This window comes from Periplaneta americana, chromosome 9 (assembly GCF_040183065.1).
Source record: "Periplaneta americana isolate PAMFEO1 chromosome 9, P.americana_PAMFEO1_priV1, whole genome shotgun sequence".
Lineage (NCBI taxonomy): Eukaryota > Metazoa > Arthropoda > Insecta > Blattodea > Blattidae > Periplaneta > Periplaneta americana.
This window is the reverse complement of record NC_091125.1, coordinates 103,075,901-103,094,966: the sequence shown is the minus strand read 5'-3', so window position 1 is coordinate 103,094,966 and position 19,066 is coordinate 103,075,901. Positions and strand designations below refer to the sequence as shown.

At 34.2% G+C, this 19,066-nt stretch overlaps 1 protein-coding gene across 2 annotated transcripts in view; it reads left to right on the top strand.

Moving 5' to 3' along the window:
* LOC138706325 (protein spaetzle-like) overlaps positions 1-8,696 on the top strand; it is a 33,812-nt gene extending 25,116 nt beyond the window's left edge. For both annotated transcript variants that reach the window (XM_069835461.1, XM_069835460.1), the window contains exons 6-8: positions 1,645-1,698; positions 4,985-5,088; positions 8,374-8,696. In XM_069835461.1, coding sequence (XP_069691562.1) covers positions 1,645-1,698; positions 4,985-5,088; positions 8,374-8,551 — 336 coding nt within the window. In that variant the 3' untranslated portion in view covers positions 8,552-8,696. The remainder of the gene's footprint in view (positions 1-1,644; positions 1,699-4,984; positions 5,089-8,373) is intronic.
* The last annotated feature ends 10,370 nt before the right edge of the window (positions 8,697-19,066 follow it).

The window sequence follows — 19,066 nt, the reverse complement described above, 5'->3', positions numbered from 1 at the left end:
TTAAATTAAGTAACATAATAAACGATTTATCCTTCTATCAAACACGAATGTTCCCCGGAACAAATGTCCTATTTTAATTATGTAATTACTTTATATTTATTTCTAACGGGTGCAGCGGAGCGCAAGGGTACGGCTAGTTTATGAATAATTTTTTTTTTCGGAATTATTCTAATTCCATGTTGCAGTTGCTTATTTTCTGTATAATTCACAACTGACCTTGCTGTCCACAGTACAAAACCACTGTAGTAGTATATCACCTTACTTCAAATAACATAATGGGATTCATGTAATGAAACTTGCATTAATTTGATGCCTGTAAGGGTTTCTATTCCTGGTCTAAACGCGTGAACTTCAGAAGTGAGACAAAAAATGACAGATACACAAATATTTTACGAAAATAAAAATAAATTCTTTTCTGAAATTTTTGACGTTGAAGTTGGTTTTGCTCTCTAATGCTGTTATACTTTAGAAGAGGATTACACATTGAACAGTAAATAACATAAAACATAACTATGTGTATATTTTGATTATAGTAGTAATACAGAGCGATCAGTATAAACCTTTACAATTTTAATGTGTTATAATTTTCCTTTTGAAGCTAGTATAAACTTGAAATTGAGTTTAATGATCTCAGTGGTTCTGGGAGAATCTATGTTGGTGCTCATCATCCATTGTTGACTATTATGACTGTTGTTGACTATTAGTAGTTAGTTCGCAGTCTCTAGTTTTTGCAGTCATAACACGAACATGCAGTTCTCAATTCGGCAGCGTGTTTTATTTGAAAGAGCATTGGAAGACAAATTCCTTGATTAAACACAACGAACATTCGAAGAGAATTCTGTGTGCGCAATGTTCCAACCAGACCAACAATTTGATCCACATGGCAAGAAAGCAGAAGACAACTGGCTCGCTCCTCAGCGAGAGCGGAAAAAACAGACCTGCAATGAGTCAAGATTGTGTTGATGAGGACGTTTAATGAACTCACTAAAGAAATAATTGCGCCTATTGAGCCACGAGACAGCCAGCTTATGTCATAATTTACGTCAAATATTCCATGAAACTTATAGCCAGCTTCTTCGGTGATCGCCTAATCTCAGAAAATCTGTGGCCTCCCAGATCACCTGACTTAACCTTTCCGGACTTCTTCTTACGGGGCTAACTTAAGGATAGAGTATACAAGAATAAAGAACGGTCACTTGCTGAATTCCATGAGGCCATTAGGAATGAACTCAGCAACATTGACGAGGATACACTTCGGAGAACGTCACGGAATATGGTGCTATGAGTACAGTTGTGTATGGATGTAGGTGGAAGACATTTGCAACATTTACTTTGAGGAATCTCCCACAGTTACTCTGTAATTCGGAACAGATTCCACACGTTTGCTATTATTGATTCAGAAGTTATAAGTCATTAAAATTGTGAAGATTTAAGTGGATCGCTCTGTACCTATATTATATTCCTACGTCATATGTATACGTCATAATTAGTAACCAAGCAACAATCAATTGTTGTGGACAAATGCATTTAAATGAAAGGACATAATTTCCATTGTATGCTGTAACTGTCTATGACAGGCCCTTTTTTAAATTGAACGCCCTATATCATTTGCGCTTTTAAATGTGTTTCCATTTTTTCTTTCAGAATACTATCATGTCGAGGATGGGAGAAACCGAAAGTTATCTCTGTCCTTCGAGGGTAAGGATTTTTTTATACACAAATTTAATAATTTATTCTCTAAACCAGTAGTGTCAGAGTTGTAAGCTCCGAAACCGGTTGTGGTGCTAGAGACGTCCAGTCGGAGCGTGAACTTGCTTATGTCTGTGGAAGCACCGGAGCACATAACGAGTTATAGTGGAGCGCTCCGCTCCGTTTAGGCTGTGTCTGACAACGCTGCTCTAAACCACTTGAATCAACGAAAATATGTTTGTTACCGTTTAGAAAATAATTTAAACCGCTACTTTCACTGTTACAACAAAACATCCGATAAATCTTTCTTTATATTGTGTTTATTTCAACATTGGTTTCCTTTTTCAGTTCTGTATTCATAAAACGTTTTATTTATACTGGTTAAAGAATATGAGTCCTAGAATAAAATAATCATTAAAATAAAATAATACAGGTGACATTTATTTATTTTGTTTTGTTTTGTAACATAAAATATAATATATACAGAAAAACTTTAGAGTAGAACTCGTGCTCAGAGGCGGATTCCTGAATTGAAATTAAGAAGTATACAATACAAATTAAATGAATTACTTGTAACATTCTCCTGAGATATTATATTCGATCAACACTCGCGTGGAGTATTAAAAATATGTCACAACATATGATGAAGTGAGGGGAGTCATTTCACTTTTTGTTTGGGGGAGAGGAAAGCTTTTTTCAGGAAGACCTCATAGGCTATATTGCGTGGCGTACTCCCTTACTATTTCCTCTGAAATGAACAATATTCCATACTGTAAACTGTCTTAAACTTGATTGGAGGATAAACTTGGCCATGGAAAGAAAGGTTTAAACCATTATATCAGATACACTGAAAATATTTTTAAAGTTCATTATTTTTCTCAATTTCTTAAGTATTTCTTATTATTTTTAGTCACAAGTAGAGCTGAAATGTTTTTTTTTTGTTTGTTTCATGGCTGAGTTTACTTTCACTTTACAGTACATTTCTAGCTTCCACACCTAGTTTTTAACTTCTTATTCTACTTATAAGATACGTCATTTGCATGAACTTATTGTTAATAGAACGTAGGTTGAACACACACTATTTTATTGATAAAGAAGTTTTAATTTAAATTAACAAAACATTATACTTGTATTTACAATAAGTAACAACCGATAATGTAGCAAAGTGTAACGCCTTGGTTTCATTTTAGCAAAGTCACTAATCAGCTTGTATTTTATTTTCTTAAAAGTTTATAAATGCTAAATTTTTTTAAATATTAATAATACAGTTCTCGCATTTTTTTCCTTCAGTAGTATTTCTCCCACTAGTGGACACATTTCCCACTTATGTAGAAAAGTAGCTCAAAGACGTGAGTTCATTTCGGTATTTTTTTTATTTTTGTTTACCTATTAATAGTAATATGCGTTACAAGAGCGGTATGTTGAAGTTTTCATGTTCGAGGAAAAGTTTGAAAAATCGAAACGTAGTTGAGCTTTTTTAATTTTCGAGAATTGAAAGAAAACATACCGATCGTGTATCGTACATTATTTTGTGCGAAGATCGTTTATTACATACCTGAAAGAGGAATTTCTAATTAGTTGCAATGAAATCTCCAACTTGGTTTCTGTTCAATGACGGCAATTTTGGAAAACAAAAATATCTATCTTCAACATTGTTGCTTTAAAATGTTTTCTGTGTTTACTATACTCCAGCAGGCCGTGATATACTTCTGTCTTTTTCCCCCAGTCTATGATGAGTCTGGAATCTTGTTGATTTTATCACGGCTTCCTTAATGTTACTTGCATCACGAATGCAGTAACTTTAGTGGAGTTGTAGAGTTTACTTAATTTTTGCAAATATTTAAAAACAATAATTAACAGTGCAATTTAGGTGAAATTGCAGTGGTAAGTTTCCAATTTATAATTATTACTATATTGAACGTCTCTAAAAATAATATGTTAAAAGCCTAAAGCAGTAAAATCAATATGTCACTTAAGCGGTAAGAAGAGGGAAATTGTTATGTGTGTTAGGTTGGGAATACTGAATGTGGAATTTTAGACTTTCCCCGGATTGGTTTTGTGCGGAAACCAAGCAAATACGCACGATCTCGCACAAAAGTTTTTTCTTAATTATTGTACGTTACTTTCCGATCCACCCTCGTATAATTAATATACAGCCGTACTTCAGATCACAGGTAAGAGCAAAAAGCCTTCCTAATTTAGGAGTCTAATTTCCATTACCATCATTTCTGTTCATGAAATCTTTGAGTGAACTTCATGACACATTCATTTTTTGTTTGATTGTTTGTTTTTTTTTCTTCTTTTTTTGTAGCTTTATACTCGTAGTTAGATACTTTCTGCTCCCTCACCATTTTGGCGGCTGCAATAAGTTGATTGCATCGTATTTTATGTATTTAATTCTCTCTTTACCCATGTTAGACCTAAAAGCACAATAGGTAGGTAATTTCGTGGTAGGCACTAAATTAATAAAAAAATACATAGATAGAATTGAAGTACGTTTTAAGGGGAATAATTTTCTTCAAATAAGTTTTTCTGGCAAAGGTACAGGAACTTTGCTATGGGCCGAAATAATGAGGCTTGTTCGGCAGCCATTATTTTCACGCGAAGAAAGCTAAGAAATCGCATCCATTTCCTACGCTTTAATTGACGCCATTAACATCAATAATATAATCTAAATATACTTATAGTTAGAGGAACTCAAGTACTACAGTATAACACAAGTATGGACTTCTTACTTTAAATATGTGCTCAGTAATCATTGCAACACTACAAGCAGTTCAAAAACTACCCAAATTCTTAAGAAAATACGTAGCGCACAATACAACTTTTTGTCATGGCCAGCACAAGCAAACTAAGATGGAAGAATTAATAATGTGTTGCCATCCGTGAAATAATGCAGTATTACTAGCAGACGCTAGAACTATTTTCTACAGTAGACATAATCTTGAAAGCTTTAGCAAAAATTATCACGGATATACCTATATCACGAAAATACCTCTCCTTACCCTACCTCGTATATGTGAATTTGCAGGTGAATCAGAAATTTCTCTCAAAAAAAAAAACTACTTATACATATTTTAGCTTTGCAAGATCTTCTACTCGAGGACAAAATATTAGTTAACTGTCCTATTTTGTAAACTTAATAATAACATAATTATTCTAAATAATAATGCATTTAAACCAAATGGCCATTTTTTGTAGATACGAGTTATCACTTCTTAGGATAAGCTTATATTCCTTTTTGCACATTAACTACAATTAAATTATTAATTTTATATGTTTCTTTTATTTCTAGTCGCAAATCATCTTTCCCAAAGTAGGAGAAAATAAAGACGGAAATAAACAATATATTGTGAACAATGAAGACGATAAGCAGGGAATTCGAGTGGAAATTTGTGAGTAAGTATTCCTTTAAGTACGAATTTCTTTTACAAAAATTGGTGAGTAAATATTCTATTAAATTTGTATTTCACCATACAAATATTTCTCAGTATCTCTCTTACTGGTAGTGATATTTTTGGCAGTAGAAATAGTGGTAATATTTTTCTATGGTGTTAAATATAAAGCTGATTGCTGTGTCCATTTAGCTTTCATTCCATATGTTTTTCTTGCCTATCAATCATCATCATCATCATCATCATCATCATCATCATCATCATCATCATCTATTTAACCTTCATTCCGGTCACCATTTTCTATAACATTGGAATCCGGACAAGTTGCAAATTCTGAACGTTACGAATTACAAATGGTCACGTCCCGCTTTCTACCGAATTATGTAACCCTTAATCATCATATTCCATATATGATCAGTTCATCAGCAACTTTCGCGACAAACTAGCCATCTGTCCATTCATTAAGTGAATAAATACCTGTAATGATTATTCCTGAAGTAAATTTTAAGGGTTCAGATGATAGGATAATTGGCCATGAATTCAGCGTACATGGTTCGGATCCCGAGCAAGGAAATGACGATTTAATTGATATTTCCTGTAATGGGCTAGGGTACATACCGCACTGCTGTATTACGCTTTGTTTCTCCAGCGATGGACCTTGCGGCGCGCCATCCTGATTCCATAGGCCTAAGTAAGAATGTTGCTACCTGCGTGTTAAAAATTGTTAAATTTGTTTCTAGATTTTTTTTGGGCCTATCATTATAATATTAAAAAATTCCATTGTAACATTATTGATATTCTGATGGCATATTATTTAGATCTTTTAGAAGGTACGTACATTTTCATTAGATACTGTTAACTTATATAAGTTATTTATTTAAATATTTACTTTAAATATGCACTTTGTAAATAACAAGGTACACTTTTCCCAAAACTATTACGAGTATTGACTTGATTTCTCGTCTTAATTTGTTTGAAAGATGGATCAGGACAGAAGTAAAAAATGGTGAAACTGCAGTTTATATGGTAGAACTATTCCATAGCCTTTCTTATTATCAATGGATGCTGTCATTTTACAATCGATATACAGTATACGGCCAGTTTATGTTTCATATTGTATTAACAAAAACAAATGCATTGCCAAAAGTTACCCAGCATTTGTTCTTAATGGGTTGAGATAAAACCCCGAAAAAACCTTAGGCAGGTAACTTGTTTCAACCACTATTTGAATCCGGGTCCGCTCGTTTCACGGTCAGACATGCTAACCGTTAGTACACGTGGTGGACTCTGAGACTTTTGTGCAAAATCTTGTCCACCCAATATTTAAAAAAGTCGGCGCCAAACTCTACACAGTCTCAATACACAGTAGATCTGATTTAGATTTTCCATTGCTTAACTTACATCAACATTCATTTAAATGTGATTTGTAGAAGTTAGATATCACTATTTTTAACGGTTGGCTTCAAATAATTTGATATCATTACAACATAGACTGAATAGGTCAGTGACAACTAATGCTGATGAAGAAAAAGATTACTGTTATTAGATTATAGGCTTATAGTTCTCTGAAAACTGAGGTCGGAATAAACCAGTGGTTACTGGTCCTGAAAGGAAGAAGAAGAAGAAAATAAAATAATTTGCTTAGGCACTTGAAAAAGTTATGCTTATGAATTGAATTTAACCGTATCTTATTATACATCTTGACTACACAACTTTTAACACTGTATCACTTCGGAATATGTATTATATGACTGTATTGTGTTAAATTCTATCGTACCTGGTTTACATGTTTCGACCTATTATGGGTTTTCCTTCAGAACTGGTCTTGATGGTCTTGGCGACTCTTGTTTTTGCTTCCTGTGAGGGTGTGTTCGTGTGGTGTAATGTGGAGTCAAAGAGTGTATGTGTTCTGAAATTGAGTTGTGTGTTGAGAATTTCATTGGGGTGTGTTTTTGTGTGTCTGTATATTTCATGTACACACAAGATTGCAACCTCGTTCAAGAAATTAAATTACAACATCGCATACAGAACAAATAACACTCTACAAAAACATCTCAACACACAAACAACACAAACAAATACAACCGCACAGGGGTATACAAACTCAAATGTAACATCTGCAACAACTTCTACATAGGACAGACAGGCAAATCATTTCAAACACGTTACAAAGAATATATCACAGCCATAAGAAAATTACAAAACACCTCCACATACGCAGAACACATCACAAATGAAGGGTACACGGGAATAACGATCAAGGTCCATTTTAGAAAGTTTCGAGAAAAACGAATTTTAAAGTTTAAGCACTTAATACTTTGTTATGTGTGTATTTAATGGAAATTGACGTAGTGGAATGTCAAGAACGATGATTTGTTATTAATAGCTAGACCACATGATAGTACTTCCTTTCCACTATAAGATAGCATTGTAAAATCAATTTCGATTTTTGATGGACCTTGATCGTTTTTCCCGTGTACCCTAACCACACCTACAGAGACATCAACACAGACATGGAAATACTACACATTCAACCAAAAAGCCAGAAACTAAACATACTAGAACAATATGAAATATATAGACACACAAAAACACACCCCAATGAAATTCTCAACACACAACTCAATTTGAGAACACACACTCTTTGACTCCACATTACACCACACGAACACACCCTCACAGGAAGCAAAACAAGAGGCGCCAAGACCAACAACGACCAGTTCTGAGGATGACCCATAATAGGTCGAAACATGTAAACCAGGTACGATAGAATTTAACACAAAAAAGTCATATAATTATAGTCCAGTCGCTCTAATTTCCGGCAGTCAATCGCGTTGCAGATCGGCTACATTTAAACGTGTGCGTCTTGTGATTCGCTGAGGAAGACGTTATTCATTTCTTAAGGCTCGATAAATACTTAATATAATCGCGCGCATTTTAGCTCTTTCGTTGGCGTTCGCAGAAAGCACACGAAGACGTTATTTGCCGCTCAATTATTTGCTGAATTACAATGCGTTTGATTTATTATCATAGGAGCTACGACATGATAATGTTTAACGGTGTGGAAAATAGATTCCTCGTATGGTAGCTCGGCAACGAAAGAACAAAAATGGCGAACGATACTACCTACCTAGACTTTATAGAGCCTTCACTTCCCAGGACGTAAGCAAAGAGGAGGAGTCAGGCTGGGAATAACAGCGTCGCGACTATAATATTCCGACGTATCTTATTATTTAGTAACGAAAGATCTACTAACGAATTATGATTAATTGTACTTCTGTGTTTTTAGGCATTCAGGAGAATGTTCCCTGTCCTCTTCGTTTCCTTCTGGCTACAAGACGAAGTGTGTACAGAAGTATGTATACAAGAGAATGCTGGCGTTAAAGGAAGATGGCAGTTCAACTGCTGTGGATGAATTTAAGTTTCCATCATGCTGTTCGTGCTCTGTTTCTGGTCCTTTCAAATAACAAAAATGTGTGAGAAAACCAGAATCTTCAGCTCTTTTCTAAAATATTCTTCAAATATGCTGTACTTCAAAATTTGAGAGAAAACATTTGTTTTATAATAACACAAAGTATATTGTAAATACAATTTAATTGAACGTCTGCCTTTCATTTAAATATCTATCGGTGTCCAAATTTTATTTAAAAAGATACGAAACTGAAACTTATACGCTTTTTGTTGATGACATCTTTTTAATAGACTGACTAATTAAATTTGCTTTCTTCACATGCGATGATAACGAAAAAACTATCACGTTCATTGTTATTTTCATGATATAGTTCAGTTTACTTATTAACTTTGAATAAATCTTAAAACTGTTTTAATGCAGGAGCCAAGTTTTCAATTCAGTGGTTATGCTGCAAATATGCAAGACGTAACAAAATTAGTTAAACGTTAGGGATAAAATATATTCAAAATTTTATACAAAACTCTATTTAGGTATCTTACTTATATTCAAGTTTGAGCATTATTATATCTCAAATAATATCACGGTACTCATATTAATTTTTTTTATCCTAAATGGGAGGATAAGAATTTAACTTTAATTGTTTCGTATAACGTAGATTAAAGATTTTGAAAATAACTTTGAAGAGAATTGTCAAACATTTATTATTGTTACAGCGTTTAATACAGAGTGGGGCATAGGAACAAAGTGTTTTTAAAATAATCATAAAACAGTAAGTTTTTGTTTTCAACACATTTTATTGGTAGAATAACGTTTGTGAGAACATACCATTTCAATTATGAGCGGAAAATTACATCTGGCATGTGATGTCCGTCTGTGTTGATGCATTGTTTAAGGCGCTGACGAAAATTCACCCCTATTCTTTCCAGGGGATCTCTGTTGATTCGGGTGATGTGTTGACGTATTGTGTCTTTTAATTCATCTAATATTCGAGGCTTATCTTCGTAAACACGTGCCTTTAGGTACCCGCATAAAAAAAATCACGTGGACAAGTCAGGGGACCGAGGGAGCCATGGAACATCACCAAATCTCGAAATGAGACGATTGGAAAACAGGAGGCAAAGAACTGCCATTGACGCTCTGAAGATATGCGCCGTGGCCCCATATTGCTGAAACCACCCATCTTGTTTGGGTGTAAATGTAAATCGCCATGCAAAATCCGTCTTACCGTATGATTGCTTATTCCAAGAGCAGCTGAATGTCTTCGAGCAGAGCGGCCTGGGCTGCGCATTATCGCTTGTCTGACTGAAAATTTTCTGGAGTACGGACTCTGTGTTGGGGGCCGGGCGATTTATTCTTTAGTATTGCGCCTTTTTTTTTAAGATTTTTTAACCCAACATAAGATTGTATCACGCACGGGAACAGAATCATTGCGATTAATATTGAATCTGTAGCAAAACTCACGCCGTATCCAGCTCACCGACTCGCCATTTCTAACAAAACAATCATACGCAAACATGCGTCCACTGCTCCATGATGCCAGCTGCAGGTGAAATGCTATGAGCCACGGAAGAAAATGTCACATGCCGCACGTCTCTCCCTTTCATAATGACTGAGTACAAGCCATTCCAAAAACACTTGGTTCCCATGCCCCACCCTTTATTTTGCAGTAATTTTATTCACAACTTGAAATGTATATTAATTGCAATGTAGGAAATCTTGTATTTGTCTTATTGCGCCATGTTACAAATAATCTGCGGTTACTGTTGATTATACATGGAGAAACTTTGAGTATTTCGAAGTGTATCTGAATATGCGTCCTCTAATTGCGACAATAATATTATAGATTAATTAATTTATTGCGTTATTTAATAATTGTTTCCACTTGAGACGTAGTTTTTTTGGTGAAGTGAAAAGACAATATTTAAATATAAAAACAAATATTTTTATGGGATAGTCTTGGCATTTGACTGAGTAAAAGCATAAACGTCGAAGATGATATCACGGTTATCCCGAGTGAAAAGCTAGCACACTACCAAGCAGCTAACTCCAATATTTTCTTTTGTACAAGAGGTTATATTTAAAACTGTAATTTCAATCTTACCATTGAACTAGTAATACATTTTTCTACGGGTCAGGAAGTAAAATTTCTTAACTAAAAAGGTACATTAATAGACAGTACTAAGGTACACGTACCAAATAACGCCACCTTAACACTTCAGTCACTTTTGCTCTGGAAATAAGTTATGTAGGCCTGCAAACACGAAAATTGTGAAATAGAAACTGTAATCTTATCTTTACAATATAGCACAATGAAAATGGATATATTATATACCGAACAAGAATTAGAACTCAAATAGGAAAACTTTGTAAACTGGCGTTATTAGGAACAGGTTGTCCAATTAACGCCACCTACTTTCTAGTAATCTATATATTTATAATTGTTAATGAATTATTTTTCCTAAGCAACACAAATTGAACTAAGCGACTAAATTTGAGTTTCTGTTAATAAAAAGTACAAAATCACTCAATACTAATGAACGATTCTTGATCTGAAACTGAAACACCAGATGGATTAAGAAAATATGTTTTCCAGTGACTAATTACTTTTAAAAAAAAAGAGACAATGTGACACAGTAGAAAGTTATTAAACACAAAAGCATTTACCTTAGTTTAATATGAATGTTTTCCAATAAGTAAAACAAAAAATTGAGTTATGTAAAATAAAAAAAAAATATATAAGAGTTCGATAAGCACTGCACATTCTGAACATTTGTAAGTTGAAAGCTTAGTGATTTTCCTGAGGTTTTCACACTGATGCTGTACTAGCATAACCTAAAATTTTGTCTGTAGACCTTTAACGCCACATGGCATTAAAGCGCTACTGAGTACTAGATAACATGACATGCCTGTTTCTCAAACATTTTCAAATTTTATAGATAGCAAATAATTTCTATACATAGAAGAATGTTTAAGAATCACGAAAATATATAGTTTAATATAGTTATTATTTGCTCAACACACAAAATAAAATATTGCCTCTAACCTTGATATAAGAACAGCCATTCACTATCAACACACAACAGGAAAATGATGGAATATAGTGTCACTCGTAAATGTCAGCGGACAGCAAGTAATTCATTTCATCACTAGATTGCATGCGAATGCAGGCTACAGTAGTGCACTACCGAAAACTTATGTAGTTAACAAATTTTAATAGGGTGGCGTTAAAGGTATACATGGCGTTATTTGGCTCGGGACCTTATAATTAGTATGGTGTTATATACACAATGTTTATCCTCTGATTGAGGTTTTGGCTGATATGTAGGGTAAAGTTGCCCAATTCCGTGATATCCCTAATTCCGTGATACGTTTTTTTCATTAAATGTCACGGGATTGGGTATCTTGCTAGGAAGTTCACCGATGTCTCAAATTCGAGAAAGATGTCTGGCGCTGTGGTCGAACGGCAAAGCTTTGACTGACCTGCAATTTTAAAAAAGTGTCACGGAAATAGGCAGCTTTACCCTACATATAATTATAATATCAGGCAGTGCATCTCACTTGACTATATGTGTCAGAGGAAGAACAATAATTGTTTGTATGCATCTGAAATCTGACTAGTGTAATATGTAGCTAGTCAGCGATGTATTCAATGGAGGGGGAAAGGAACTGGCCACCCTACCCCATTATGTCCTGGCTTAGTTACCTCATTAGTGGTGCATTCTTGGTATCACATGTGAGGTTCAGACCTGTTTTCGGACAGTTGACTAAGCAACAACAACACAGTGTGTAATAGTATAGTATATACAGTCACGAAGCTTGAGTTGTGAGGGTGCTAGGAACAATAGACTGTGCCGGTACTATTTCGCATTGTCTGTAATGAGGCGATATTAGCGATCCTAGTGGTTAGAAACTATCTATGGATGCATATTTACTACGTATTGAGCTTCGTGACTGTATATACTAGACTGTGGTGTAATGTTATTAAGAAAAGCATAAACATGTTTTATCACATGTATCACACAAATTCAGACGAGAGTTTAATATAGTAGACTTAAACATGAGTGACAAAAGTTGCACAATAATACAGTTTAATTAATAAAAAAACTTGTTATGTTAATAGAAGCGAAGTGCATTTATTAATATTATTGCACAACAAAAAAATGTAAGTGTTTTAAATGTGATATTCATAGGTTGGTGAAAGAAATCGAAAACCTTATTTTAGCAAGCGTTTCCGAACAAAATTGTCTACTCATATATGTATTAAAGCTTATAAAGTTTAAGTATTTACTTAATGATAGTAACTCAGTAGATTTTTAAGAAACCTGATAATGTATGAAAATATATTCGCAGTATATTTCTCGATATTAAAAGGAATACTTTTCTGAAGTCCTATCACATAATATGCACCACAAAATAGAATAAAACAAATATTTTTGCACAGAAGAAATTCCCGTTGATTCTTAAAAAGTAATAACTTCAGAATAGAACGCCTTGTTGATATCTGAAGGAATATAGAATAGAGTTTTGTAGTATAAAATGTTTTAAGTAAGCTTCCGGTTCTTCAAGTGATTCAGAAGTGATAAGTTTTGGGTATTTTTAACAGTGTGTGTGTAGAAATGTAATTTCTCAAACGTTTCGAACCTACACGCAGGTTTCATCTTCACAATAATGTCGCTCTAAATCTGAATATTTTGTGATTATCTACCTCAAACAACACACACGATTTCAAAATTCCAGAAATTAACCACAATCAATGTCTGGGGAAATGTAATGAAAATACTTTAACTTACAACTCTAAAATTTATAAAGCTGCGCTCTTTAAATATTTTTCAGTTTTCATTCAGTTTCTGAAGTGTCAAGATTTACATACAATCTTATAATTAACGTGTTAAATGAAGTTAACTATAGTGACCGTCAGGTATGAAGGTGATCTGCTATGAAACTCTTCTGCGCAAGTAGTTTCGTCTAATATTTCCATCGGGCTTATTCATTTGATAGACGTCAAATCAGTTAGATTGCATATCTTTATTAATTTTTATCTACTATAGAGTTAATTTTTATTAATTATTACACGAAATATTAATGCAAGGATTGCAATATTCATCACAGGCAAGTTAGAGGAATAACTTCAAATATACAAGCAAAATACTGCGACTGCTGTGGTTACTTCATTACCAAATAACTGACAGAAGAAAACTGGCTAAATCAAGTGATTGCGCTTGAAAAAAATGCTTTTTGAACACGACAGCTTTCTTAACTGACGGCTACTATAATTCAATTGTTTTATGTTATTGAAATTGTACATTGTAAATGGTGGATCTGTATTATATTTACTGTGATTATGCTTATGGTAAATTTCTATACCTGTTATTGAATATTTAAATATTTATTTATTTATAATTATATTTTATTGTTGGAATTTTAAGTTATGAATTCCTGTTATTTATTTCCTAACTGAATCTTTGTGCACCTTTCATCCAAAGTAATAAATGTCACAAGATACACAATTTGTTGATTTGTTAAAACATTTATCTTAATTTCGCGATACACATCTCCTGGTTTCCAAGGGAAAATCTTACTTGGACCTGTTTTCGCATAATTATACTGTTTTGTATCTGTTAATGTGTTGCCATTTAGCCTACATTACTCTTAGCCACCGGCGTACCTCTGTCGGCTAAGGCGCTTGCCTACCGATCAGAAGTTGCGCTCGGGCGCGGGTTAGATTCCCGCTTGGGGTGATTACCTGGTTGGGTTTTTTTCGAGGTTTTCCCCAACCGTAAGGCAAATTTCGGGTATTCAATGGCGAATCCTCGGCCTCATCTCGCCAAAATATATCATTTCACTATCACCAATCTCATCGATGCTAAATAACCTCGTAGTTGATACAGCTTCGTTAATAACCTAGTAAAAAAAGACATTACTCTTGGTTGAGGGCCTGGCTTGTTCGAGTTATATTATTTGAAGAGTCTACTGCAAGAATGATGGATGTCACTTCCTTGTCGAAAATAAACCAAGACTGTCAATGCATAGCTTAAGACATATAGAATGTACATAGAGAGTTATATGGCATTAACACTGATAGTCATTGTCCAGTAATGATCGGAAAATCACAGTTAAGCTTTGAGCGCTAAGCATTTCAAACTTTCAAACTTTCAATTGCTTCTCCTGCAAAATGTATTCCAAATGACATCCATCATTCTTGCAGTGGACTTTTCATTTGTCTTGGCTTATGAAGAAGAAGGGACGACGATGAAGATGACGATGATGCATTGCCCGAATAATTAACACGAAATGTGTATTATATTTCTGAAAGTAATTATAAAATTATTAACTTCTAACTTTGTTGAAAATAGGCTACAATGTTTTTTTTTCAAATTGCTTAAGATAGTTTATTTAGTTATTTATATTCAGCCAATATCTTTTATCAACAGTAATCTCGCTAGAGGTTTTGATTTATCTAGAGAAAATCAAAACTCGGGTGGGATTTAATTGACTATTACACGATTAGAAGAAAGTATATAAAGATTAGAAGTAACAAAGTACTCCAATACAATAAAATATTAATTGGCTTACGAAAATACAACTGTCTTCAAATATATTATTGTACCATCTCAACATTACAAATATTACGCTAAATGCATGCTAGATGGCAGTAGTGAGCAATGCCTTCTCGTCGAGAAGTTCTCGATCTATTATACACGATGGCAATGTTACTAGTCAAGAAGGCTTTGTTGATTCAGTTTCATTTTTATTAAAATGCAACATTCCACTTCAATTATCCGAATCCCAGTAATCAACGTCACTTGACAGATGATTTTCAATAAATCTTAATATTAAGCAATCTCTGATACGTGACTATCCATAATATCATATAGCAGAAGCTATAACATAACCTAACTAATATACACAAGTGTTAGAAAAGTTTTAATTAACGACGATGACATAAAAAATAAACATGAATAATTTTAAAAGGAATAATTATTGACTGTACAATTTTCAAATTTGAATGTGGTTGGTGGTTCAATTGATGTTATATTGGACGTGTGCGTAACAGAAGTGGAACTCGTTGATTTAGGCCTACATGGTGTATTCAACTTATTCAGGATTTCCGAATGGTGCTCTTCATTTATTTGTAAATCGGATTTCAGAAGATGCATAGGTATGATCAGTGATTTTTATTAATTCTTGTTCTTGAATGCCAATGCGAGTCATATTTGAAACTGCTGTGCATCAACTGGAGTGGTTTGTAATTATATATATATATATATATATATATATATATATATATATATATATATATATATATATATTTTGACGTCCAGAGCAGCGCAGTTTCAAATGTTGGCAAACAAAGAAACAAATGCTAGGGACGCGATAAAATTAAACAAATGCTAAGGACGCGATAAAATTAAACAAATGCTAGGGACGCGATAAAATTGTGCGATAAGCAGCCATGATTGGTTGAAATACGTCCTTTCGTACCGTTTTATTGGTCAAAAGTAGTATGACGTAGTAAGAGTGTAATAGTCATCAGAAAACAATCATAAACCTAAGCAGTAAATTCATATCGTGGTCCCGCCGCTGAACGTCTTACCTGCCCTGTTACGACTTTTCCTTGCCGAGAGGGCAAGCGGGCAAGGCTTGATGACGACACAGTGCTCTGAGTTGGGAAACACTGGTTTAGACTAACAGGATAGATGAAAATCTGATTTGTGTCTTGTATTAAAATTATAATTGTTCTGATTAGTACTATATGTATATGTTCGTTTTTAACATAAAAAATCATGAGTAAAAGAGTGTTCTCCCAAGGTACGGTAAGGTCAACATTTCTAAATTTTGGAAAGTCTTTTTAGATGATGTCTTTTTATGCACAGCTGTCATTATCCTTAGGGGTTTACTTTGTAAAACAATCTATATCATCGATACTGAAATGTGTATTTCGGCGAAAATCTCTTAATCTATTTTTGCAGCACCAAAATAGATTCTATATAAAAAATAAACAAAAAAACTAAGCACGTTATCTCTTTACAGGTTACCCCAGTCACTTCTCCCTTTCGGTCAGTTATTTTAAAGTTTATATTGTGTTCTATTGGGAATCCTGTTTCATAGCTATATCGTCTAGGCAGGGTATCATGCCTTGGAGTAGCGCTACGGCATGAGCGTCGGTACGAATCTTCATTTGGTAAGACATTTTTAATGAAATTTTGGCCAATGTATGGAATCGATGACACCCAGCATCATAATAAAATTAGGGTGCTACAGTGAGTAGCGAAATTTGGTTTCGTATGTCAGCTATACTGTCTGAGGGGATCATTATGCTATCCACACGTTACCTATGTACCAGTTGGAAGATCATTTGCATGTGCCGAAACATGTGGATGTGAATACAGCAGTCGGTTGGTAGAACTTGACCCTCTATGGCAGCGGTGACCAAAGCGGGTGTCGTGATTACATCGTGTAATCACAGACATTCAAACGGGTAAGAGGACTTTCCTGTACATTGCTGTGTGTTTCATTCACGTACTGGAGGCAAGCAGTGGCGATATCATGTCGCTCTACAAGAAGTAAGACGTGGTTTCGTAAAGAATGAGAAGGAGAACTTTTTTGTTGTTCTGTCGGACAAAATGTAATATATTTACTTTGCTCAAGGGTTCAATTAGAAGTATATGGAAGCATTAATTGGCACGCTGAATAATGTATTATTATTATTATTATTATTATTATTATTATTATTATTATTATTATAATTGACCACTAAGTATGTGTTTCTATAATTCTTCTGTACGTGCATGAATATTGATATTTTTTAGATCTTGTCCCTAGAAGGATAAAATTATTAGGTTTTATCTCAATTTTAATTTTCTTAATCTTTAGATGAGGTAACTATTTATTCATTTAATAATAACAATATTGTAGAAAAGCCGATTCAATATTATGTGCCGACGAACTGTTAAACTCCAGGAATTGACACGTCTTAAATCATAACCAGGAAGAGAAAGATGAGATAGCCTAAATAAATGTAAGGCAGTCAGCTACCTAATGAGGTTTGAAATATCTCGTGCTCTAAAGCCTTTTAATAGAACAGAATTTCTCAAAAGAGTCATGATTAAAATAGCTTAACTAACTTGTCCATAAGAAGTTTTTGATTTTGAAAAACTACGAATTTCTCGACCAAGTATCGAGAGAAGAATTTAGAAAATTCCTGATTATATTCAAGAGGAAGATTATAAAAAGAAGCAAGAAAAATCGTATATTATTGACTGGCTCTTAATGACAGCAGTGACATTACTAATACAGCAAAGATTGAGATTTTTATCCGCGGGATTGATCAAGATGTTAGTATAGGAACCACCACTAATTGTAATTTTCATGCCAAGTACCTTTCCTCCGTCTCCTTGCTTCATAGGCTGTCTGTTGCATGTAACCACTACAGCTCGAGTTTTGGTCACCGCTGCTATATGGACTGTTGTGAAACGGATTTTTTTTACGTTATTTTCTTCTATAGGTACTCACTTATGTGTTCTAGAATTAGTTTAGATAAGTATTTATTTTAATTTAATATTTCCAAATTCAGTTTCTTCTTTAATACCTTTATTTGTTGAATGGTTATTCAGAGTGGTATGAAAGTCATTTTACACTATTAAAAATAAAATGCAAGAAGTATTCCTGTTCAAAAACTCGAAGGTGTTCGAATTATAACCCTTCGCCTCTCCAAGAGTTTCTGGTTTTCTCCCACACACTGAGCTTTCGGACAAGAACACTGAGCTCTATCTTCGTGTGTGTCAGAGCGTTCCACACAGACTCCAGCTGTGTATTAATGCAGAAGGATGACAATTTGAACACAAACGAAGTGAATTAATTTAAGGAACTATCACAGAAAATAAATTTAATGTAACCTAAAGTTTAAACAGTAGTGTCAGAGTTGTAAGCTCCGAAACCGGTTGTGGTGCTAGAGACGTCCAGTCGGAGCGTGAACTTGCTTATGTCTGTGGAAGCACCGGAGCACGCAACGAGTTATAGTGGAGCGCTCCGCTCCGTTTAGGCTCTGTCTGACAACGCTGGTTTCAAGTGACCTTTTGCGCCATCCATGATAGTTAACATCTAGTAAGAAGTCTCAACAGTTTCATATCCGCCATATTCGTGCATCTTTCTTTTTGAGTTGTTAATGTCAATGTATCAGAACCGTACAATAGAGTAGGGAACGCTGTGGCATTGTAAAATTTTAAAACTCCCCTCGTTCCTCCTTTATCTTGATTTTCTGATAATATAATTATATTCCTGATGTAATTTCTTCTGAAAGATTAAATTAATTACCGATATCTTCAATATTTAGCAGAGATGTATTTATTACGTTTAGATCGTAGCTATGAATTTTAAGTTACGAAGTCTTCCTTTTTTATTTTTGTGCATTTGTTTGCTTGTTTGTTTGTTTCTCTCTTTCGAGGTTTCTATTCCATTACATCACACATTATATACAGGTAGGTACACAGCATAGGTCATGTGGTCAGCACCACACAAGGCTACTGACGAGACAATGCGGGATAACCCACGACAGGGGACATTCAGTCCC